Source organism: the organism of the source record quoted next, unplaced genomic scaffold (genome assembly GCF_019419815.1).
Source record: "Pyrus x bretschneideri cultivar Hongxiangsu unplaced genomic scaffold, Pyrus_bretschneideri_v1 Contig29, whole genome shotgun sequence".
Taxonomy (NCBI): Eukaryota; Viridiplantae; Streptophyta; class Magnoliopsida; order Rosales; family Rosaceae; genus Pyrus; species Pyrus x bretschneideri.
In genome coordinates, this window is record NW_025999601.1 from 4541391 (window position 1) to 4567569 (window position 26179).

A 26179-nucleotide genomic window follows, 5' to 3' on the forward strand; every position below is an offset into this window, starting at 1 on the left:
TTGAGGCACACTGGTTGCAAATTGGTTTAAAACAAAAAGTGTTGAGACAATGGTGATGGCATCAAACTCATGGACACATATTACTTCATATGTCTTGGACGCAAACCATCTCAAAGCACAAAGCTTGATGAATTTACCACCTCAAATTAGTGGACTTAAGCCTCATCAAATTTCAAATGGCACAAAGCTGCATCAAATCTCAGAGGCACAAAGCCCAGCCTCGCCTCAAATGGCACAAAGCCATGTCAAATATCAAATTGGCATGATGCCGTGTCAACTTTAAGTGGCACGAAGCCACATCAAATCCCAAATGGCACAAAGCCGATACAAATGGCACAAAGCCAATACAAATGGCACGGAGCCTCGACAAGACTCAAATGGCACGAAGCTGCGTTTTGCTCCAATGGCACAAAGTCCTTGCCCACATGAGCTGAAACTGCACAAGGCATCAAATGCTCCTCGCCTACATAAGTTGAAACTGCATAAGGCATCAAATCTAAACAAATTTGTGAACTACGTTAGTTTGATTCTGCCAAGGATATGTAGGCAATCTAGTACCATATTCTAGACGCAACCGCAAAGCTCAAACACAAAACCGGATCCCTGGTTCATTCAACCAAATTCACCCAAATAAACCAAACACCAAATCCTTTTTAGTGGGGTCATTCACTCACTAAAAATCCACATACCAAATCAAAGGAACTACAAGTGACTTGATCCCTCAAGAGGGTACATAGGCAATCTACGGCTCAACCTAGGAGCAGTCGCAAAATCAAATAAACACCCAAATCCCTAAGTTACGATTTATTCATATTGGAATCAAAGGGTTTTTCCTTTTTAACGAAGGATTGTAATTAATAGACACATAGTCTAGAATGAGTTGAACTCAAATTAATAAAACCCTCTTCGAAAAAATGAATGAGGGTGAAATTGTGTTGGAGTGGATTATTTGTTCTCTTGACAATTTTTGCTCAACAACTTGTAAGTGAGGTTATAAGTTAGAATCTCGTAAATGGCGAATTCGATACCAAATTAGATTGCTCATTGTGTGACTTAGCCGAACTCCCATCTCCCCCTTGGTGTAAAATATATCTTTGACTAAAAAAAAACAACCTCAATGTCTAACGACTCCATGTTCAGATGTGTAACCAAATGTGCACTAAATCTTTCTTAAAAACGATACTCGTTCTCATATAAAAATAGGGAATAGTTGAAAAAGCCACACTACTTCACTTTTTAACGATACGAACTATATATTTTTCAGAGTCGTATAACTGATATGTAAACAGGCACTGCCCTAGAACTTTTTATTTTTTTTTTTGAACAAACGATATTATCTACACTAAGGGAAGGGAGTGCGCTTAGCCTCGCAATAACAATAATAATGCGATCCAACTTCATCTTTGACGATGTTCAAATTTAAGAATTCTCACTTACTAAATGGCTAACCTAGGACTTAACCAAACATAATTTCGATGAGTGGCACTATTCAGAAATTTCTCATCTTAAGGGGCACTTACGTCATTGAACTGAAATAAAATAAAAATAAATAACGCAGGTACAAGGGCGGGAAAACGCTTTCATCCCTCCAAAATCCTCCCCTCACACACAGCTTTTGTCTCTCAGAAGTCTGAACCCCAAATCTCAAACGGATATCCATTTCACCAGCCTAAAGAAATGAGCGGCTACCAGAGCCGAAAGCGGGACCACGGCGACTCATGGGTCCCCAGGAAGAAGAAGGTCATGCGCACCGCCGAGGAGGAGCTGGAGTCCAAGCTAGGGTTCGACCTATTCTCCGAAGGCGATACCAGGCTTGGCTGGTTGCTCAATTTCGCCACTGTAAGTTGATTTGCTACTGGTCGAAATTTGCCCCATTTGATCTTCCATTTCAGAAATCTGTGTTTTTATTTGAGGTCTGTTTGGTTGCTGAGATAGCAAAGGGGAAAGTGTCAATTTGGGATTTTTAAGGTTAAAGTTGTGTTTCGAAGCGATTTGTATATGGAAATGGGATGAATTGAAAAGCCCTTTTACAATTACTCAGCTTTTATTTATTTATTTTAATTTCTTCAACCACATGATGGAAATTTGAGTTTAGTTATAATAAAGTGTTGTCGTTTGGGAATTTATGGATGCTTCCTTGTAATTTTGCAGTCATCTTGGGAGGATCAAGAGACCCGTAAATTATATAGTTGTGTCGATTTGTATTTCGTTTCACAGGTAAGACATTGTGTAAACAAGTTTTGGTACAGTTGGTTAATGTTTTATGGTGGTTAATTGTTTTTGGCGAATCACTTAGCTGTTTTCTACTTTAATTGCAGGATGGTTCTACTTTTAAGTCAAAATACAAGTTTCGCCCTTATTTCTATGCAGCAACTAAGGTTTCTATTTAAACTTATATGTTTGCTTTGGCAAAGTTTCTTTGATCATCAGTTCTCTTTACAGTGAGAATGACTTTTTCATCTTAGGAGAAAATGGAAATGGACGTTGAAGCATATTTGAGACGGCGTTATCAAAATCAAATTGCTGATGTTCAAATAATGCAGAAAGAAGATCTTGATCTCGTAAGAAACCTTATAAAACTTGACCAAGTTTATTAGTCCTTGGTACTTATTTTTTCCTTTTTAACTATTTTGACATTCAATTATGACAAGTTTGAGTCGCTCGACCTATGCCTGGTAGATCTTAGGCACGTTTTGCTTTGGCAAGTTTGAGTTCAATTTGACATTCTGTCTACTGCGAAAACATTGTCTATTCATTAGCTAGTTGGAAGTATTATTATGTATTCATGATAAGTATCTGTCTTTTTTTTCTGTAAAAATTTTCCATTTTTTGGTGCTTGATATACATGATCAATTTGTTTTCATTCAATTCAACAAAGCTTTTATGATTAATTATATGTGGAAACCATGGGTTTCAAACTTCCAGGCTGACATATTCCAGTCTTAGTTCTTCCTTGCTTGATATGCATAGGTGGCCTAATTTTCCAACAGCTTAACTTTTTGAATTTATCCTTTCCTAGACTTTTTCCAAACTTGCCTCAAGCCCTTGGGCATGAATTTTGTTTTTTTTTTCCAAAAGAGATTTCTATAAACTCATCTAAAGAGATTACATTTGACTGAATTTAGTTGTCTTGGTTTGGTTCTTTTGTTTTGCTATCGGCAAAACTGTGTATGGATGGCAAGCATCTCAAGATAAATGGATAATTGTTTAATTCTGGTCTTTCAATAAGTTATAACTTTTCACCCTTTCAGACAATTTATCTGAGATGTCTCCTTGTATGCATGGTAACATTAGCTTATTTGAGGCTTTCAGCATGTAAATACTTAGAATGGATATCCAATTTTCCTATCTTTGCTGCTATTGTAACTCTCATGATGCTTCATTATTGCTTTCACATATGTATTTCCCAATGTGTGTTCAAATATGTTTCTGCACTTCACAGAAAAATCATTTGTCTGGCCTTCGCAAGTCCTACTTAAAGCTATCATTCGATAACGTTCAACAACTAATGAATGTCAAGAGTGACCTACTGCATGTCGTTGAAAGAAACTGTGCCAAATTTGATGCTGCAGAAGCTTATGAGTCAATATTAATTGGGAAACGGTGAGGTCATGTTGTCTTGATTCTTGTTACCTTTGGATGTTGAGCTCACTCTGTGTAGATATCTTTATTTGGTTAGAATGATACCTTGCCATTTTCTTTCGGTAGCTTTTGGTTTTCTGTTCAATTAAACTGTAACTTGTTTTTGTTTTCTGATCCTCTTGGCACTTGTTTTGTAGAGAACAAAGGACTCAAGATTTTCTAGATTGTATTGTTGATCTTCGTGAATATGATGTTCCATACCATGTTCGCTTTGCCATTGACAATGGTGATTTACACTATCCTGCTTCTTTCTGGACATTTTTGTTTTCTTTATTTTCTGAAGTTCATCACCTTTCACATTCCATGCCACTCAGATGTACGATGCGGGCAGTGGTATGATATTAGTGTATCCAGTACTGGTGCTGTGCTTAAGATGAGGACAGATCTTCTCCAGCGTGCTGAAGCTCATGTCTGTGCATTTGATATTGAGACGACGAAGCTACCTTTGAAATTTCCAGATGCTGAATATGATTTAATAATGATGATTTCATACATGGTTGATGGACAAGGTTACTTGATTATTAACAGAGAGGTAGGATTCACGCCCTTTTAGTAATTTCTTCCCTTATCCAAGTTTAGCATTTGGGATTCCTCTTGTATGTGGATTGTGGCCATAAATAAATGTGCATAGTTGTAAGGAATGTTAGCAGCTGCTATATTTGTCTGTTTAGATGCTCCTTTTTAACGTCCTCTGTTTTGGACCTGCATAGCTAATTATCTTCAACTTTATTCAACAAACAGTTTGTATTTTCATTTGGCAAGGATATGAAAGAATTTTTAGAAATCTTTCTTTATAAAGGGTTACCATCAAGGTTTTGCATCTATTTTCTTTTTTCAATCTTGTATTTTCCTACTAGGTTAAATGGGTGTAATAAGTTTGAACTTTGAAAGGTTGATAGGTTTAAGTTTACTATGAAAGGAAAAGAATTTATATTTATGTATTGATAGGTTTAATTTTCTTGTTATCTACAATCGATTGGGATACTAAGTTTGAACTTTGAAGGTTGATAGGTTTAGGTTTCCTATAAAATATTTGAATGTATGTAATGATGGGTTGAATTTCTTTGTTATGTGCAGTGTGTTGGGGATGATATAGAGGATTTGGAGTACACTCCAAAACCAGAATTTGAAGGGTTTTTCAAGGTGACAAATGTGAAGAATGAGGTATTGACATCCATGGCAACACCCCCACATGCCGACAAACACCCACCTACCTCCCCTCAAATGCAGATATTATAATTAGTTTGGTTCATATTAGGGGTTTTAGAATTCTAATTACATGTCATTTTTGCAAATGATATGGTCTTGTTGCAGGTAGAGCTTCTAAGAAAATGGTTTTCCCATATGCGGGAGGTGAAGCCTGGAATTTATGTCACATACAATGGTGATTTTTTCGACTGGCCTTTCCTGGAAACCAGAGCCGCGTATCATGGGTTCAAACTGAATGATGTATGTTGCTAATTTTGTGAGTTACTTTATTTAAACAAAACAACAATATAATCCAAGACCTCTAGGCTGTCAACTTCAAATAACTACCAAGAAGACTAGAACTAAAATTTATCTTCAGTGATTGCATAAGTTGCTTATTCTTTGTGTAAATAACAGTGGGCTATGGCTTGTAACTTTCAGCAAAACTTCTTTACTGTCCAATCAGAAAACTTATGCACGTGACTAACATATTGATTGATTTATTTCCATCCATCTGTGCTTTTAATTTAAAAGTCTATACATGAACTACTATCGTTTTGGTACAGTTTGCTAGAAGCTTTCTACTCATGTTTAGATTTAAAGCATTAACTGTATATGAAGCTTTTTACTTCTTGTTTTATTCAGGATGAGGTGCAATCTTACTTATAACTTCTTTACACTTGTGTTGTCTATCTTTCTGTATCCACATCATTTATTAGAAATTAAAAATTAAACATCACTCAGTTTAAATTATTTCAGGTATCAAGCTGACATGAAAATCTTGAATTAACTTTGAAACCTCGTTATCTGTGATACTTGTGCTTTTTATCAATTGACAAAATTTCACAACACAAAGGGCTTGTGTGACATTGATATTGTCATTTTTCTAATGTTTAATGATCTCTGAGATATTGTCATTTTAAATTTCCACTAATTATTTCTTCTAATTTAACTCCCCCTGCGCTTGAGCTTGCAGGAGGTTGGATTTCAATGTGACAAGAATCAGGGGGAATGCCGAGCTAAATTTGCTTGCCATCTTGACTGTTTTGCATGGGTCAAACGTGATAGTTATCTTCCTCAAGGAAGCCAGGGCCTTAAGGTATGATTATCCAATTTGAGCTCATTGTTTTCTTGTTCAAGATAGACAGCATTGAGGACAGTCGTCCACTTCATTATCACTCAGATTTGTCCTAAATCCCAGATCCCAATTCTGTGCGACAGTGCTTGAGATAAATTGATTTGTATGTCTAGACAGATTATATATTTTAGGAAATAAGGCCATGAAGAAATTCTCCCAGTCCATGGATCCTTTCAGAATTTAATACCCTCACCATTCCCCAACACGGACTCCCAGCTGCTCAAGAAAGAGTTGTAACGACTAGAATATCATTCCAGGGGAACCAGTTAGAGCCCCTCACAAGAGTCTTTGAGTCCCACTCATGGTGGACCTGTATTTGCCCAAAATTACAGAATGCCATAAAGAATTTCTCTTAAGGAGGAACCTACACAACACTTAGCTAATAGATCTCTGTTTCTGACCAGAAAATTTCCAATTTCCAGACCCCCATCTTTGGATTTAGAAATCAACTCCCTCCCAGTACAATTAATAGCTTTGTAAGAAAAAAGAATGATCTTTGAACTTGGATTATGCTTGTGTAAACCAGATGAAAAAGTAGTATATTCATTTGTTTCCATGTATTTGTTATGCGGATTGAAAGTTTGATTATGTGTAATTTAAATCTTATTTCAGGCTGTTACAAAGGCAAAGTTAGGTTATCATCCGCTGGAGGTAAATCCTGAGGATATGGTTCGCTTTGCAAAGGAGAAGCCTCAGGTGAGGATGAGTGGAAATGATTTTCTGTTGTTTTCAGAAATGTTTTGGCATGGTGTGTTTGAGATAGAAAAGGTTGAATAATTGGTAACGGTGACATGAAATATGAGCTGGAAATTAAGTGCCACAGATGGTATTGCAGCTCGCATGCTCATATCCATTAATTACCTTGGCAGGTTTTCCTTTTGTCTCTTTGCGGTTGTAGAATTTGGCCTCAGTCAAGGGTTAAATAGTGATGACTGGACGAATGTAAAAAGCTCACTGGAAAAAATTGATTAATCAAATTGTTAGTTTGTGTATCTGTAATTCTATATGGACATACTCTTAGTTGGCTGATAAATTATCAATTACCCTGATGCTTGAGCACTGCTGTGATGGTATTTGGCTTCCATATTGGGTCAATTGATTCTTTTCTATGATAGTTGGGATGGTATTAGGTTTCCAGTTTGTATTCATATCTTCCTTCCATTACATGCTGGTGGATATGTGTGTGTATGTACATACAATTGAAGTATGTTTGCGTTTCACATTCTTGTAACAGGAATATTTCTAATAATCTTTTTCTATTGGTTGAACATGTAAAACATGTAATCGCAGATGATGGCCTCCTATTCTGTTTCTGATGCCGTCGCGACTTATTACTTGTATATGACTTACGTTCATCCATTCATTTTCTCTCTCGCAACTATTATTCCAATGTCCCCGGACGAGGTTTTGCGCAAGGGTAGTGGAACTCTTTGTGAAATGCTTCTCATGGTCCAGGTGTGTTATTTTGCACTCATAGATGCTATTCTGTCTTTTTCAAGCAAACTTTCTATAGTTTTCTACCCACAAAAATAATCTTTGATATTTCAGCTATTATCTTTATCTCTCCACCACAAATATTTTTTGCGTTTTATGCAGGCATACAAGGCAAATGTTATTTGCCCTAATAAACACCAATCTGATCCGGAAAAGTTCTATAAAAATCACCTTTTAGAGAGTGAGACTTATATAGGTGGCCATGTTGAATGCCTTGAAAGTGGTGTTTTTAGATCTGATATTCCAACTAGTTTCAAGCTTGACGCCTCTGCCTATGAGGTATATTTTCATCATTCAGTAACGATGTTTCTTTCCATTGTTTACTAGTTGTTCTGGTTTCATTGATTGGCTTGCCATCATTTCTAAATTTTCATTGTGCATTATCATTTATTTGACATCACTTCATATTAAAGATCGATGCATTATCTCTCCATACCACTGATGGATTGCATATGACTAGAAGCTCATATTTGTTATGCTATGTAACATCCTTAAGCACACCACATATACTGAATTTGATTTATTTTCATTGACTCAATTTTCTGAAACAGAAGCACCTATGTGCTGGAAAACTGCCCATTTTCTATGAAGCTGGATTTGTCTACAGGGCACTAAAATCAAATACATGTCTTTTTTGAAATTGAATTTTCTATTTTTCAATGAAACAGGTGGCTACACATTATTTAGTCCACTAATAAAGAATTTGTTAAACCATCAAGATGTAATCAAAACCCAATTGGGGTGAAGGGCAGAATATTTTGACAAATCTAACATTCAATGAACTTCCTAGAACCAATATAATCTGAACTACTTCTGCAGTGGAAAACGTGGAAACACATGCTAAGTCCTTACTGCATTATCTGTATTTGCCTCTTGCAAACTTGGAATATTTTTCACAAATCATGTTTCAGTTTCACCCACCTTTATCAGTGTAAACATTCTCTTTTTTTTTTTTTTTTTTTTTTTTTAACAGAAAATGTTAAAGAAAGAAATTTATACAAAAAATGTTAATCGCACTACATTTAGAATCCATGTATCGATAATTTCCATTTGAAAACTTGGAGAATTCTATGTATGTTGTTTATGCAAGCAATCACATATGTATGCAGTTTTCTGTTTTTCCCATGGATTGCATATTATTCAAACGGTTTGTTGGTGGTAGTAGTGTGCATAATCTGTGTTCTCTGCCTGTAATTTTGGCTTATATGAGTGTATAATGATCAGTGTTTGTTTCTGCAGTTATTTGTAGGATAGCTTTTTCTTGATTTCATTGCTATTTGTAATATTTCCAGATAGTCAATCAATTTTCCCCCTGTGGATGACGATGCTACGCATTTGAGATAACTCTGCTACTAACTACAAATGCTACAAAACCCATTATACATTTGTAATTTTGTATTTAATTTATGGTTTGGGAATTCTGATTTCCAGCAATTGATCAACAATCTTGATCGAGATCTTAAATATGCTATAAGAGTAGAGGGTAAGATGGACTTGGAATCAGTATCCAATTATGAAGATGTGAAGAGTTCTATATTGGAAAAGGTACTGTTCACTTTGTTTTCGAGCAGATATTTTCTTGTATGATGGTGCCTGGACACATATCTGAGTATGTTTTGTGAGTTTCGATTATAAGATCTATCAAGTCCAAAAAAGTATCATCCATCTTTTAATCAAGCAGTATTTAGTTGGAACATAGCACAATGGCGTTTTAGAATTTATAAATCTGACCCCACTTAGTGGGATAAGGCTTGGTTGTTGTTATAAAAAAGATTATCATGATATCATCAAATCCAATCCAATTATGCATTTTAATAATATAAAGTGCACATAAAAATTGAATACCAAGAAAAATACAATTGCAAATACCCAAATTAATTCCATCACATCTGTCGTGATTTCTTAGTTTAGCATGTGGCAGACTATATTGGATTAAGTTGGATTTCACGGGGATATCTGTCATCCTATGCAAAATTCATTGAAACAGTTGAATTGGATATTGAACAACCCAAACTTTCTACTGTGCTGAATTTGAATCCTTTTCTAATTAGTCGCTAGTTTTCAAGACTGAATGTTCATTGAAATATGCTTAGGGTGGTAATATTCTTTTCAATATTTTCTCATTAGTGACTTCCTTTTACTAATTTGTAGCTTATGGGGTTGCGAGATGAACCTATACGTGAAGAGTGCCCCCTTATTTATCATCTGGATGTTGCTGCAATGTATCCCAACATCATTTTGACAAACAGACTTCAGGTGTGCTGTTTAATAAATTACTTTCAGCAATTTCTGATCTCAATTTTATATGATTCACACATTTTATCTATCTTTTTCAGTTTATAACTGCTGTTTGCCTTTTCATTTGTAGCAAACAGTCCACTAAAAGGGGGTCATTGATTTATGTTGTTCATATCTGTTATCTAATTTCTATAGGAATGATGTTAACATATGAACTTTTTATAGAAACGTCCATCACCAATATTGTCATCAAGATTGTACTCTTTCCCATTTGCATTGTCAGATTGTTGCTGTAGGTGTTCTGTTTGCGTGTTTGAAGATTCCATAAATGTTACATTGTAATGACAGTTGTTTATTTCCAGCCATCATCAATAGTTACAGACGAGATTTGCACTGCTTGTGATTTCGACCATCCAGGCAAAACATGTCTTCGCAAGCTTGAATGGGTTTGGCGTGGAGAAATATTCATGGCAAGGAAAAGGTATGTTCTTCGAATATGTTCCTTTTTTTTCTTCTCTCCTTGTCTGTACTTTTGGGTTATCAACTGAGTTACTAATTATTGTGTATGAATATGGTTTGAAAAATTTCAGTGACTATTATCATTTGAAGAAGCAAATTGAGTCTGAGTTTGTTGATTGTGGCAATTCCAAGCTGTCAAAATCTTTTCTTGAGCTGCCTAAAATGGAACAACAGTCAAGGCTCAAAGAGCGTCTTAAAAAATACTGTCAGAAGGTATATTCTTTACTCTTCACAATATTTTATCAAGTAATACCTAACAGTCCTAAATTTTGGATAGGCGTATAGAAGAGTAGTGGACAAGCCAGTCACTGAAGTTCGAGAAGCAGGGATATGCATGAGGGAAAATTCATTTTATGTTGATACAGTTCGTAGGTGAGCAGCTTGATTTTGTTATATTATAAATTTTTCCATATGCATCTTATAAAGAGCAGCCATTTTCTGCTTTAAAAACTAAATAAGAAGAAAACTTCTTCGGAAATATATCGAATCTACTAATCAAATTTTGGAACATAATTGATTTTGTAAAATTTCTTTTTCTCTCATTTGTGCTGAATTGTGTGTTCTTTTAATCTGCTTCAAGCTTTCGAGATAGAAGGTATGAGTACAAAGGGCTTAATAAGGTTTGGAAGGGGAAGTTGTCTGAAGCCAAGGCTAGTGGAAATTCTATAAAAATCCAGGAAGCACAAGTATGAAAATTTTAAACCTCTCTCTCTCTCTCTCCCCTTCTTTCCTTTTCTGTTTTTGAATTTTACTTGCAATAAAGCTTATTAAATAGAACCTGGTCTCATGTTTCTATTGGCTTTAAATTGTTTGCAGGATATGGTAGTGCTTTATGATTCATTACAACTTGCACATAAATGTATACTTAATTCCTTTTATGGATATGTCATGCGCAAGTGAGTTGAATATCTTTTCTCTGTTTTGTATTCTTTTAGGACATTTGATAGTCTCCGGTGTTATGCAAACTAATAAGATGATGCTTCGCTAATATATGAACAATAAAGTAAACACGGCACACACAAACACAAAGAATTTAGCAAGGTTCAGCGAGTTTTGCTTATTCCTCATGTGATCTCTCTTGAGAAATCACCTGCACAATGGAGAATAACAACTCGGTTACAAATATTTATTGAAAACCCCTTGTGCTAAACCCCAAAACCTTGCTTTAGATATCTCTTTCACTCTTGATTCTCTGCCCTTGTATTCACTCTGCTGTTCATGTGAATAAACAGCCCCCAACAAGCCTATAAATAGTGTATCGACCGACGGTTACATGCCTTACAAGTATAGGATTTCTAAATCCTTTTAGAAAGGGAAAACTAACCTATTTCCTAATCCTTAACTGATTGGGATTTCTGGAGAAAACTTATTTGCCAACTCTTATGGGAAAAACCTGTGCACATTCCTTTTTCTCCTTTCCCAACTCCAATTGGAAACCTACACCTGTTTGGCCTTTTGTATTTTGACGAGTCAAATCACAACAATATTTGCTTTTACTTGGTTTTCTCTTCTAGTTATCATTTGTTGTTGCTTTTATACGTTAATTCAGGGGTGCAAGATGGTATTCCATGGAAATGGCTGGAGTAGTTACATATACCGGAGCCAAAATTATTCAGAATGCTCGCTTGCTGGTTGAGAAAATTGGAAAACCTCTCGAGTTAGACACAGATGGTATCTGGTGTGCACTCCCTGGATCTTTTCCGGAGAACTTTACATTCAAAACAAAGTATGATTTTTCTCTTCTTAGTTCACTTGGTTATATGGATACCATAAGGTAATCCAGCTTTGGTATGTGTATAACCATTGATTATACTCAAACAAAAATAATCTAGGTGTTCTCTGGTCATTTAATTTGTGATAATAGTTTCCCTTCGAGTAGGTAAGTGTTTATATTATTCCTCCAAAGGTGCTCACTAACATGGGAAATTCATATTCAGAGACATGAAGAAGCTGACTATCTCATATCCATGTGTAATGCTTAATGTTGATGTGGCGAGAAACAATACAAATGACCAATACCAGGTCAGCTTGGAACATTTTTTTTATGTTGATTCTTTTCACTGTGTTGCGAACCAAAATGCTTAGAATAGTGCAATTTGGTTTCTCATGTTTGTTCAACTATAACATTCCTTCCAATTCCATACCACCATTTTTACCAGACTCTTACAGATCCTGTTAAGAATACTTACACAACTCATAGCGAGTGTTCAATTGAATTTGAAGTGGATGGACCATACAAGGTAACACAGCGTAGTATGTTTTTATTTTGTTTTGACTTTTTCTTTTCATGTAATTTCAATCTAAACTATTGCTCTCATGCAGGCAATGATTCTTCCTGCTTCTAAAGAAGAAGGCATTCTAATTAAGAAGCGATATGCTGTTTTTAATGATGATGGGACCCTTGCTGAACTTAAAGGTTTCGAGATCAAGCGTAGAGGTGAGCTGAAGCTCATCAAAGTTTTCCAGGTATCTCTTTTACTTGTAATATCAAATGAATATGTAGGAGATGATTAAAAACCAGAAAAAAAAGTCTTGAACTGAGCCATCCCATAGAGCTGCCTTTTAAAATTTCAATTCCTAAATTGTGGCCAAACTGACTCCTTAATTATTAATCTCTTCAAGAGTAGAAACTTATGTAATAGATTGTACGTTGATACCCTATTGCTTAATGCTTATTAGTATTACATATTTGTGCTTTTGAAAATTCATGAGGCTTGTAATTACCAACATGTGAAATACCTTTCTTGTTTTCAGGCTGAGCTTTTTGATAAGTTCCTTCACGGTTCTACTTTAGAGGAATGCTATTTTGCAGTTGCTTCTGTCGCCAACCGTTGGCTTGATCTCCTTGATGTATGTAAACATTTAGTGTTCTGTCTTTAATCATCAGAGTTGCTTTGTTTAAAAGTCGAAACATTCCCCAGCATGTGCTTGAGGGACTTTCTTTTTCATAACTTAATACTCAAGGATGCTAATAGTTGTTTGATTAAATCAAGATTGAAAAAAGATGTGTAGTTTAAAGTTCAATGTTTTTTTATCCTCCATTCTCTCAGAATCAAGGAAAGGATATTGCAGACAGTGAGTTGCTGGATTATATATCAGAGTCAAGCACCATGAGCAAGTCTTTAGTAGACTATGGAGAGCAAAAGTCATGTGCAGTGACCACTGCAAGACGTCTTGCTGATTTTCTTGGTGATACGATGGTCAAAGAGAAAGGACTGCGTTGCCAATATATAGTTGCATGTGAACCAAAGGTACATAACTTGGAAACTTGTTTCATTGGATCATCTTCATGAAATTGAGAGAACAGCTAGTAATGCATTGGAAGGTGGGTAAGGGTACACACCCTAAGTCTAGGTATGGTTATAAACTTATAAGACTAAAAATAAAAAAGGAGAAGCAAAAAGAAAGAAAGAAAAGAAACATTTGGGTCATAACGTGTCTCCATAACTTCCTTATCTTCACCTGAATTCTTGGAGCTTAACCTTCACAAGGAATATGAATGATAGGGAATTCAATATTGTCACAGATTAAATATATCTTGTTGAATAACCCAATTTGCTGACCTCCTCCAAATTGGGTCGAGTGTACCGATTCATGGCACATTAGCGACCTGAAACGGTAATTTCCGCAAATTCAACTACCCAAATATATAAACAATAGAAGACGGAGCTTGAGGGATTGAGATGGAGGGAGCATTTTAGGAATTGATTGTAATTTTAATCTTTTTTTCAATCAAGGGTTCTGTGGACTTTTCAATTTGGACTTGCTTTCTTGCAATATTAAATTTTTTTACTCTTTTTGCAATTTGGTTTCCCCCGTGCTTGTATGACTCTCTTTCCCATTGTAGATATATCTCTCTAATGACTTGGAGAAAGAAAATGGTATTACTATTATACTGGTTTTTGAATCTCTTTTCAACTCTTGGTCATGCGAATCTAAAAGTTTGTTGTGATGTTAACTTGAGTAGGGCACACCTGTTAGTGAGCGTGCTGTTCCAGTTGCAATATTTGAAACAGATGCTGGTAAACTTCTGTTGTTATTTCTGGTATTGCATTTTCTTGCTAACATTCTAAAGAGTGATTGTATTTCAACTTATCAGAAATTATGAAGTTTTACGTAAGGAAGTGGTGCAAGGTTTCATCAGATGTTGGCATTCGTTCCATTATTGACTGGTCCTATTACAAGCAACGCCTTGGTTCATCAATTCAGAAAATTGTCACCATTCCGGCTGCAATGCAAAAGGTATTGCTTGTGAACTTCTCTCTCTCTCTCTCTCTCTCTCTCTCTGTGGCTGTAGTTGTACGTGAATCAATTGAATTTTCTTCAGGTTGCAAATCCTGTTCCTAGGGTAGCTCATCCTGATTGGCTGCATAAGAAGGTTCGTGAGAAGGATGACAAATTTCGCCAGCGCAAGTTGGTTGATATCTTCAAGTCATTGAACAGGGATCATTTGCTAGAAAAGAGCAGTGATGCTATTGACTCTAATCATGTGATTGACCAAGAGATTGTGGATGATTTGGAAGACTTCAACAAAAAAAGCAGTTCCATAAGTGGACCCAGACCAATTGTTCGCTGTTATGAAGTCAATAGCAAGAAATATTCAGTCAAGACAACTTGCCAAATAAATTCACAGCAACAACAAACTAATAATAAAGAAAATGAGTGTCAAGAGCAAAATGGTGTCCCTTTAGAATGCATTGATAGAAATGTTGATTATAATGGTTGGCTTGAAATGAAGAAGAGAAAATGGAAATATACTGTTGACAGGAGGAAGAAGCAAAGGTACTTTCTTGTCTTTACCGTCCTATATATTACATATGTATAAAGCCTAGGGAAATTGTAAGTGCAAAGTGCCATCTGCTAAAGGTTCATGAACTTCTAGAAATTTTCTTAATACCTCCCTGGAATGAGATGCATATCTTATTAACGGTAGAAAGGTAAAGTCAAGTATCTTATTTCAGGTGCAAGCCGCGATGCTGTGTACATATATGAATGCATTCTATTGTTTCATTGATGCTCGAAATTATGCCTAGAATGTTGATCACTACGTTACTTAGGATCTCACATTTATCATTATCTGTTGGATCTCATAATGTTCAATCCTGTTTGTCAGTCTCTATGGGTTGTTATGGGGAATACTTGTCATACAAAGGACCCTCAGAATTCCATTGTCTCTGAGGAGGCTCACCAATGAAAACCAAGTCGGACCTGTTTCGTTGTACATGCTATGCAATAACTTGTGAATTCAATAGTAGCCATAACCACAATAATCTCAGTAACTCTTAAATCCGATAATATTCAATCGTTTATGGAGATACTTGGACTTGCTGTTGTGATTGGCTAATTAAAACCAGTCAGTATTATGATTTATTAGAAGAAATCCAAAAGCAAAAATACAATTGGCGCTTAAGGTTTCTATTGGTTTTACGAGACCTATGTTCTTTTGTTTTTCTAGTTGGTTTGGGAGTAGAATTAGGAAAGAAAGAGTACTACCCTAGTTCTACTAGTTTTAATTATCCTAGTCATACATGGGTTTGAGATCTAAACTTTTGAGAGAAAATCTGCAGCAGGATTTTGAAGATTTACGATTTATATAGGGTTTCAACAAGTTCATGTAATCTGTGCGATTCTACATAGTGCTTTGGATTTCCTAGGGATCAAATGGAGACGTAGGCAATGTTAGCCGACCCTCAATAACAATTCTTTGTGTTTTGTGTGTGCTTTTATTAGTCATAATAATGCACAGTCCATAAATTACCAAGATACAGTCGGTTGCCTCGTTTAAGAGGATGGATGTGTGATTTGGGTATGAATGCAACTGTTGAAAATTCATGGGAACCAGATACTATCATTTCAATCAGGTACGATGATTTCTGTCTTGATTTCAGTTTTAGGTAGCGCTAACCTCACCATCTCTGTTATCACCCTTGATAAGATAGTTCTTGTCATCCCTAACTCTTGCCAACTCGATCCAGATCTTCCAATGAAAGCATCATGTGTTATTTTGTGTTCATAGAACGGTACTTATATTGAGCTTAGATCAGATTTTCTTAATGGTGTTGACGAAGTAACATTTAGGAAAATTGCCATCCAACTTGACAGATTAAATAACACAAGGTCTGCTCACCATGCTAATAATGAGCTGCATGGTGGTGGTAGAAAGCAGAAAGGAACTCAGGGAAAAATAGGTGTGAATTCATATTTTACAAGGCATGAAGATACCCTAACACGCTGTCATTGGCAGGTATTTCTCATTTAATTCATCAATTTGGCTGGAAAGCCCTGAATAATTATCTAATCACTACTTAATTTCTGTGGTTCAGATTTTACAACTAGTGCCTAGTTCTCAGGGTGACCAATTTTACGCTTGGGTGGTTACTGAAGGAATCATGATTAAGATTCCTGTTACTGTTCCAAGAGTTTTTTACATTAATTCTAAAGCACCTATTGAAAAGATATTTGAAAAGATATGTGAAGAAATACCTCCAGGAAAGGATGTCAAAAAGGCTCTTCCTCATGGAAGGCATATCTACCACCTATATGAGGTACTTATGGTTGCTAAATTGTGGTTCTTTACTTGTTTTCTTCTGAGGTCTAATATCCTTTCTTTTCCTCTACAAATATTGATAGGCTGCAATTGATGAGGGTCGGTTTAGGACAATTAGTAAAAAGCTTGCAGCTCTTCTTGGCGATCCAGAAGTTGAGGTCAGTTCATGATTTTCATATCAACTATCCCCCTCACTTTTTATTAAGTTTACAATTTTGGTATCGGTCATGAATTACTTCATCCTTGACTTCACCTTCACAATTTTCGTTCAGTCGATTAACCCAAACCTGGTCAAGATTTCTCTTTTATAGTTCTGAATACTGTGATGATTTTTGCTTCTAAGTTTGTTAAGATTTATCCTCCGTAGTCCTGAATTAGAATTCTCTTTTCTTGGCAATCAATGATACTCAAGGCTATGCATTTTAGAATTCTCTCTTCTAAGTTTGTTAAGATTTATCTTCTGTAATTCTGAATGGTGATATCTCTTGATAGATTCAGTTTGATTAAAATTCAAATATTTGTCCAGGGAATATATGAAACAAAGGTACCTTTGGAGTTCAATGCAATCGTTCAGATTGGTTGTGTCTGCAAAGTGGATAAAACTGCTAAGAAGAGAAACGTCCAAGATGGTTGGACTGTTAGTGAACTGCACATGAAGACAACTACGGAGTGTTCATATCTTGACCAGTCCATCTCATTCTTTTACTTGTATCAGAGGTGAGTTTTTGTAGGTTACCAGTAAATCAGTTTCTTGATTATAAGATATTGTGAAGCAATGTTTCCATGTCGAAAATTTTCACAGTAAGCAACTTTTTTTGTCTTCTGATTTCACATGGTACCGTTAAATACTTTCCATACATTAACGAGGCAGCTCCACCCACCCACTCCCTCCTTTTCTATTGTTTGTTGGAGGGGGCTGGGATATTGATTATACAATTCAAAACAATAAAATAAGGTCACCGTTTGCTATTTCTGATGTGAGAGGTTGAATTAAAAGTCTTTCAAGACTTGAATTATAAAAATATAACAGTTCTAGTATTTTTGTTTTTTTTTTTTTTAACAAACAATCAGTATAATTTTTCGTTAAACTATGGGGAGTGAGATTCAAACACGGGACCTCGGGTGCAAGGGAAAATGCTCTTAACCGAGTTACAAGCCACTCGCAAATTTGCCATATAGCAGTTCTAGTTAAAATTGTGTTGTAATTCTCAATTCCAAAAAAGAGAAATTCCACTTGTCATTCTATAGAGCCATTGCTTTGTGCATTTTATCCAGTTGAAGGCAACTCGTTGAGGCGACTGAAAAATCATCTCATGGAGGTTTTCCCCGTACAAATGTATTTAATATTTGAATCAGTGGCGCATTAATAACCATAATTTGCTCTATCATATCAGGGGCAGAACTTGCGGAAGTTTTGGAAAATTCCAGTGGGTCTCAAGACAGTAGCCAATTCTTCTGTGGATTTGGATTTTTTTATACAGAAATACGTTGAAGAAAATGTTAGTAATAGGATTTTTGTTTAGTTCTTTTACTGCTTTCAAAGGGGGATAAATAGTTGACTTCCCATGTTTTTATTATTTTATTATAGGGGGTTAATTTCTAGTATTAGAAGTCAATGTCTCTTAGTCACAGACTACAGAAGTCCTTTATTTAATGTCGCACTCCGGCTTCCTTTGATTTTGTTTTCTCATATTGTGAGCAACTTGCTTTGTTATCTTCTTTGTTGACCATTTTCATTCTTTTCTAATCAGACTTGATGCATTTTGATCATAATTTGTCTGCTCTTCCAAATCCATATCTGTTCTGTGCTTTCATCTTCTTCAGAGAAATATATAGCAATTAATGTTAAATTTTATTAATGTCAGCACATCTGAAGGGCGAGCTATATATATTGCCTATTTTCCTGCATCGGCAACAATAACGGTTGTGGTGGTAAATCCTTATCAAAATAAAGATTTGTCACCATCTTTTCTGGAAAAACTATTCCGTGATGCATGCCAAACATTATCAATTCAGCCACCTCCTAGGAATGGTATCATTATAAAGGTAAACACACCGATTTTTTCAGGTGAAGATTTCCTGGTTTTTTATTATTTATTATTTTTAACTTTCAGTGGCTCTTATATTCATCCTCTTTATCTTGTGAGCTAATTTTAGGTGGACTATGTTGGATTCGTCAAGGATGCTGAAACAATTTTGCACCGTGCAATTAATGAGTACAGGTTTGACTCCATGATTTTTCATTGTTGCAAGGGGGCTATCTCAAGGGAGAAATCTTGTTTGCTTTCCATGACAATAGCATTCTATCTATCAGAGTTTCTGCCTGACCATAAGGATAGGTTTCCAGGCATCTATATATTTGAGAGAAGCTCTGATTGGGCTCAAAGTGAATGGATAATAATATTTCTCAATTAAAATTACAATCTTGCTAATTTACCAATACATGTGGGTGGGTGTAAACATATGTTTTATAAGACACTTGTGAACTACAATTTAAGTTGCAGGTAAGCTAGTGCTTCTTGGTCAGAGAATGTATAATAGTTTCTCACGGTTGGAAGCAAATGTTAATATATCTTTCACTGACTATTTAAACGTTACATTTTATGATTTCTACTTGGAGCTTTATTGATATGCCATTCGACTGGGTTGGTTACCAATTTTCTTGCAGTTTATACTGGAATGTTATATAGAAGCTTGGTTAATTCCTTGTGTGGTTTTGATGTCCGGCAGACATGAACATTCCGGACCTACAATTGCTGTTATCGAATGCCCAAATTTTCAATTGATGAAGTCATGTATAGGAGCTCTTGATGATTTTCCTTGCGTGAGCATTCCCTCCAATGCTCGTGATAGTCTTTACCAGGTAATTTATTTCGATCTAACAGAGTTCACTCTTCAAGTGCATTTTTTATATGCATCAGACTGAAAGGATTTTATTGCTTCATATAGGTTCTTGGGTGGCAGCAAGTGGCTGCAAAAATTGGAATGCAGCGCTGTGCTGCATCACCTCAGTGGTTGAATGAGAGAATTTCACTCTCAAGATATGCTCATGTAATAACTATATTCCGTACAAAAAAAAAAAAAATTTCTCTTAACTTGTTTATAGTGGATAAATAAATTTCTCAAATTTACTGGGGCAGGTTCCATTGGGAAATTTCGAACTCGACTGGCTTATACATACAGCAGATATTTTCTTTTCAAGAGCACTACGTGATCAACAACAGGTATTTCTTTGACCCAATATCTTATACATTATCTTTAAGCTTTCAGATGTACTACATACTTTTGTAGCAATAAGACTGAAGCCCTTCAACGTTAGCTTGATAGTTTGATATAAATTATTGATTTATTCTCAAGCAATTAATCTTGTGCCATCGTAACTTACAATCAAACCTTTGGTTTGCCGGAGGTTCTGGATTCAAATGTCCAATTCCACTTTCCACTTTTCGTTTTTTCTGCTTGCTTTGTTCTTTGAAACTTTTCCCCATCCTTAGAATATTGAATATTGAGTTTACAGGTGCTTTGGATATCTGATGATGGTATTCCAGATCTAGGAGGCATTAATGAAGAAGATTCATGTTTTGCTGATGAGGTTAGTCTCAAAATAGATATACAAGGGCGTTAAGGTGTTAAGAAAAGAAAATGGGACCCATCCCTTCTAATAATGTATTTAACTAATATATAAGTATTAATTGTCTCTCAGGAAGAAAATATTTTGATTCTGTGTTACTTGGCTTATTTGTGGCTTTCGTGAAACAGGTCTGTGAACTTAATTTTTCTTACCCTGGAGCATATAGGAAGGTCACCGTGGAGTTAAAGGTCGTGAAATATTGTCTACCTGTTCTTTTCCAAGTGTGAAATATGAGTCAGTTGTACTAAAAAGCATATGATGTTTCCGTGTAGATACATCACCTGGCTGTAAATGCTCTCTTAAAAAGCAACCAGGTGAATGAAATTGAAGGAGGTTCTTTGCTAGGATTTGAATCAGACATGAACTCGGGAGTACATACTTTTGATGCACATGTTGGCTTTGATGAAGCTTCCTCATGTGCTCCTACATTCCGAGTCCTGAAACAGTTGATTCAGAGGTGTCTTTCAAATGCAGTTACGTCTGGAAATGTTTACGCTGATGCATTATTGCAACATTTATATCGATGGCTTTGCAGGTTTCCATCTCTTGTTTAATACCTCATTTTCTATCACACATACTTACTACTTCCCCTCCTATCAAAATACTATAATTATTACTTTCAATTTTCTTTTTTCAATATGTAGGATTGTTCCAATTTTTGTTACTCGTTCCTCTAGTTCTGACTCATATACGTGCTGGTTCCTTCGTAATGCAGCCCCCAGTCTAAGCTTCATGATCCAGCTCTTCACCGCATACTTCATAAGGTAAATCTTTAGTAAATAACATCCACTTTTTACAACATTCTATGTTTCCTTTAAACATGCAAAAAATGAGGGAGGGGGAGTTGCACATAGCTCAGGACCTTGGGTGCAAGGGTAATTTCTTTTAACCACTTGAGCTACAAACCTTTTGACATTGTATAGATATTATAGTATGAATTAGGGTTGTAATGCTTTAGATAATGTTTGCAAAATATTGTAGGCCTTTTCACAACGTTAAGAAGCTTGGTCAAAGTTATTATTCTTCTTAAAACTGGTTGATTTAATGAATATAAGTCCGTTTGTGTTTGAAAAAGGACGTAATCAGTCGGTTTATGGTTTGTTCTGCTGTTAAATTTTATTAGGTCATGAAAAAGGTGCTTGCAATTTTAACGACTGAGTTCCGCAAATTGGGTGCCAAGATAATATTCGCGAATTTCTACAAGGTCATCATAGACACAGGAAAATTTGATCTGTCAGCTGCCAAAGCTTATTGTGATAGCTTGCTTAAAACTCTGCAAACGAGGTTGGTATGAGTTAGGAGTTGTTTTTCTTGGTTTTTGTGTCAGGTAATGTTTTCTTGCCAAATGTGAATCTAGAGCACAGATTTAATTAAGAATCAACCAATTCAATGGTCCATACTTTAGATTCACAATCTAGCAGCATAAGCAATTTATGTTGTCAGATTGTCTGGCAAGTGAACATTTCTTTGCATACTTCATCTTTCTTGTTGTAATTCCCTGTGATTGATATGTAGAGAACTATTTGAGTGGATTGAGCTTGAACCACTACACTTCTGGCATTCTTTTCTTTTCATGGACCAGGTTCTCTCTCTCTCTCTCTCTCTCTCTCTCTCTCTAATTACGAGCAGAACTGTCAATTTTTATTTGTACAAGGAAGATTCGAGTGACAATGTTTGCACTTTAGGAAAAAAAAAAAAAAAAAAAAAACTTCATATCTCTATCATGCATTCAAATGAGCAAACGTGTCCAATTTTTAGATTATCCTTCTAGGATGATCCATGTGAAAAAATATTATGAATCCGGAATTGTTTAACCATTTGGTTAAGATCATGACAGATTGTATTTGTCAGCACAATATTATATGACCAAGCAGTTTCTGATATGGCTGATATTTTGCATGGATGGCTATAAAGGCGATTACAATTTTGAACTGCATTGTGGGGTACTGCCCTTCATTTTTAAATAAGAACATCCTTACTTGAAAGTCTTCAAAAGTTCTTCCTTAATGTACATCAGTTTATAATGATACTCTTAACAGATGATTTCCATTTCTGCCATGAATGTCAATTATTAGTGGGTTTGCTCTATTTTGCGGGGCCCGCTGGCGCCTCATAAATTGTGTCATTTTGGAAGATAAATATTGATTAAATTACTAGGAAAGCATAAAGATACTAGTGGATATTAAAGTGTTTGACATTTATGCATTTAATGGTTGAACTAATAAGTTAGAACCTTTTTTGTGTTCCCCGTGCCTTTCTTTATCTTTTCGCTTTGGTCTGAGTCATCATGGCTTTCTATGATAGTATAACTATGGTGGAATTCCGGTTAGAGATGAAGGAAGCATGGATGGTGAAGCTCAAATGGATATTGTATCAAGCTGGAATATTGCTGAATACTTACCCAAGAAAATTCAGGTTAGTTACTGAAAAATAGTTAGTTTGCCCTAGTATGCATGCTGAACGACCAAGAAATTGTTATAATCATACTTCAGGTTTCAATTCAAGCAGTAGATCTTGAGATCATGGTTGGTTAATAATATACAGGTTTCATTTTGCAGGACCACTTTGTTTATATTGTATCTCAATTTCTGTATATTCCCTGGGACTACGCACAAAAGCAGGCAGCAGTTAGAACATCTTTACAGAATGACAGCATTTGCACACCATCAATCACTGTAGCAGATGCTGAGACTTTTGAGTCTCATATGATAGATTTCCTTAAAGGACAGGTATGAATGATGACATATTCTTGAAAAAGTTGTGCAGCTTATTGGTTTACTGTCTAAGATCTGATTAGTTCTGGTTTATGTTCCACAGATCAGCTCATATTTTACAGATAAACTTCTGGGAATTGTTCATGATACGATACTTCATATGAAGGAACTGAAAAAATCAGAGAATGACCATGATACATCTCTTGGGCTGCCACAAATTGCCGGTAATATCCACCAAGGGGATGCAGCACTGGAGTTCATTAAGGACGTCTGCGGTGTTTTCTCCATTGACCAAAATGTTATCCATGATGTTCTGGTATTATTTGCTCTACTGAATCATATGCCATGTAGTCCTAATCACATTTGCACAAAATTGGATGCTTTAATTATAGGGAAACTCTATTCGCACCCCTTTCACTGATTAGTTTGCCATCCATTTAGCTACTAAGTCACACATGTGGTAGTCTCCCTTGGACCCGAATGTATATCTGAACATGTGAAGGAACCAATTTTTTTAATCTGTTGGTGTAATTTCCTTCTTATCTTTTAAATCATCTAGGTGCAACTGAAGATTATCAAACATCCAACTGCCTTAACTTTTACCCACATTAGTGAAGTTTTGGAATTGTTTTGTATTTGTTCTTGCAAATGAAGTAAAGTTCACTTTGTGTCCTTACCCTTCAGGTAATGAGAAAGAATCTGTTGAAGATTGTACGTGTGAGGGAGTTTGCCCCTGAAGCAGAGTTTCGTGATCCCGGCGCAACCTTCACTTTACCAAATGTCATTTGCAGGTATATAAGTAAAAAAGCAATGGCCTATTGTAATTTACAGATTGCACTCGATAAGGTTTCTTAGTGCTTGTGCATTTTCAAGCCACATAATGGTATTGGTAGTTGGCCTTTTGTATTTTGGTCGAATGGTTGCTGCTATTATTTTGAGGAAACACATCCGGTTAGATGGTGGTTCTTGACTTTGTCCCCCATTTATAAATTAGATTACCCTGCAAAATCTACTTGATTCCATTGTGCAAACACAAGTCATCCCAGTGTTTCATTTATCGTGGTCGCTTTTCAAGCTTATCCATAATCTTAATTTCTTCTTCGTTTCTTTCATAAATTGGAGAATTTTAAAATCTTTCCGAGTTTGCTTTAATTTCTTGGAACTAGTTAACGTGAAATTTTCAAGTTGATTGATATCTACCCTTCTTTTTGCCATATTGACAGCTACTGCAACGACTGTAGAGACCTGGACTTGTGCCGCGACTCAGCTCTTCTAGCCGGGGAGTGGCGTTGTTGTGTACCACAATGTGGGCAGCTTTATGACAAAGAGGTGATGGAGAACGGCCTTCTTCAGATTGTGCGGCAGAGAGAGCGTCTCTACCAACTACAGGATCTCCAATGCCTCAGGTGTCACCAAGTTAAAGCTGCACGTTTAGCAGAGCAATGTGTATGCGCTGGCACATATAAGTGCAGACAAAACGCAGCTGAATTTCATACCCAAATGGAGTTAATTTGGAAGATTGCCATTCATCAGAAATTTCAACTTCTCCAAGAGTGCATTGAATGGATTTTAGAAATGAATAACTCTTAAGGGAGCAGCCAAGATTTCTTATATTTTGAAGATGAACAGAAATGTGTGACGCAGAAATGATGGGCATTCAGCGAGGTACTATAGCTATCGATTTGTAGCACAATCTGTGCAAGTAATTTGTGTTGAGCTCAAATGCCGCAACCAATAGAAGGAATTTCCTCTGTAGGGAGCACTACCCTTTCACTTGTACATAAAATGTGTAACAGATGATATTGTAAATGGTCAAAATAATGTTAAATTTCAAAGATGGTTCACACTCGCTATACATCTTTCTTAACCTATGCCGACCCTTCATTCGAGTTGATTTCTCTAAGTTATCGCGTGCTCAAATTCGAGGAATCAATTGACATTGATTGGAATTTAACGGTTGGTTATTTTACCTGTAACAATGCTTGGCAATATGAAAACTTACTGTGTGTGGTTCCTGTGGAGGTTTCTCCAAAGGATAAGGGCGCTCGTGCGATGATGAGTTCATCTGGAGGCCTCCTCCCTCTAGTTCTTTTTCGATTTAGGAGGGTCTATTCAATTAGGAATCTAATAGAGTTTAATGTAATTATAAACTTTCACGGATTTCATGAATTTTAATTGATTCATACAGAATTCAATGAATTATAAAACGATTTGATATGAATTTCGTTTCGAAGTTTAGTGGATTTTTATGGAGTCCAATGGAGTTATTGGGCAATTTTTTTTTTTTTTTTTTTTTTTTTTGTAAGTAAAAAATCTTTATTGAACTCATTGGAATGCAAGCCACAAATTCAATTCTTACTCTAATTCGTCATCCTCCATTCACTTTCTTGCTCATCTTCCTCAACTTCTTCATCCCCTATTTCCCCTCAATGTCTTCCTCCTCCAACAAGTCGTCCTGAATTGTTTTATTACCCCATTCATATTTCGAGCCATTTTATGTACATAATCACTTAAGAAAAATACAAGAATAGAATATTAAAAGGTTAACAATTTGCATATCTTCAAATTAAAGCCATCTATTTTTTCATAATTACAACATTGATAAAACCGCTGACCACATGTCTTGTCTTGCAAACTATAAAATCGCAGAAATAAAAAGAGAGATTTATGTAATCAAATTTGTCGTACTCAAAATGCAAATTATTGACACAAACACATAACATATTGTCTATATAGTACCTAGAGAAAGGTTTTTGAGGATGCTGTTCATATTTTATCAGCTTGAAATATGGAGGAGGGGTGCCTGATTTGTGAGGGACTTTGATATTTACACCTCACACTCTAGAATGCATCAAAATCAACAAATTTATTAAATCCTACAAATTCCTTGACTTTTTGAATGCTCTCAGATTTTAAAAATTATTCTAAAATTCTGGATTAAATACCACCATACTTTGACCGACTCTTTTCAAATCCAAATCAAATACAACCTGCATTTCACTAATTCGATTAAAATCTTAATTGAATACCCATAAATTTTCGAACTCCTTTAAAATCTCATATAATCC

General features: G+C 35.7%; 1 protein-coding gene across 3 annotated transcripts; it reads left to right on the forward strand.

Moving 5' to 3' along the window:
- The first annotated feature begins 1572 nt into the window (after nucleotides 1-1572).
- Nucleotides 1573-24960, forward strand: LOC103930990 (DNA polymerase epsilon catalytic subunit A). Of its 3 annotated transcripts, none has more exons than XM_048588849.1 (49): nucleotides 1575-1839; nucleotides 2152-2217; nucleotides 2319-2378; nucleotides 2466-2561; nucleotides 3443-3603; nucleotides 3780-3868; nucleotides 3957-4174; nucleotides 4720-4806; nucleotides 4957-5091; nucleotides 5807-5929; nucleotides 6581-6664; nucleotides 7259-7423; nucleotides 7565-7741; nucleotides 8894-9007; nucleotides 9614-9718; nucleotides 10063-10181; nucleotides 10291-10432; nucleotides 10497-10591; nucleotides 10800-10905; nucleotides 11036-11115; nucleotides 11769-11945; nucleotides 12157-12241; nucleotides 12379-12459; nucleotides 12542-12685; nucleotides 12974-13069; nucleotides 13270-13470; nucleotides 14187-14241; nucleotides 14319-14461; nucleotides 14547-15001; nucleotides 16298-16463; nucleotides 16543-16764; nucleotides 16850-16924; nucleotides 17293-17483; nucleotides 18632-18812; nucleotides 18924-18988; nucleotides 19497-19629; nucleotides 19716-19817; nucleotides 19907-19990; nucleotides 20284-20358; nucleotides 20526-20585; nucleotides 20670-20932; nucleotides 21113-21161; nucleotides 21521-21681; nucleotides 21913-21979; nucleotides 22702-22812; nucleotides 22956-23126; nucleotides 23215-23427; nucleotides 23796-23902; nucleotides 24335-24960. In XM_048588849.1, exons 1-49 carry the CDS (start codon nucleotides 1678-1680, stop codon nucleotides 24699-24701), a joined length of 6684 nt encoding a protein of 2227 aa, XP_048444806.1. In that variant the 5' UTR covers nucleotides 1575-1677; the 3' UTR covers nucleotides 24702-24960. The 3 variants fall into 3 exon arrangements, 2 of the variants coding, with proteins under 2 accessions (XP_048444806.1, XP_048444807.1); XM_048588850.1 differs by having other exon boundaries at nucleotides 16322-16463; XR_007260047.1 differs by lacking the exons at nucleotides 23796-23902; nucleotides 24335-24960 and having other exon boundaries at nucleotides 1573-1839; nucleotides 22942-23126; nucleotides 23215-23355.
- The last annotated feature ends 1219 nt before the right edge of the window (nucleotides 24961-26179 follow it).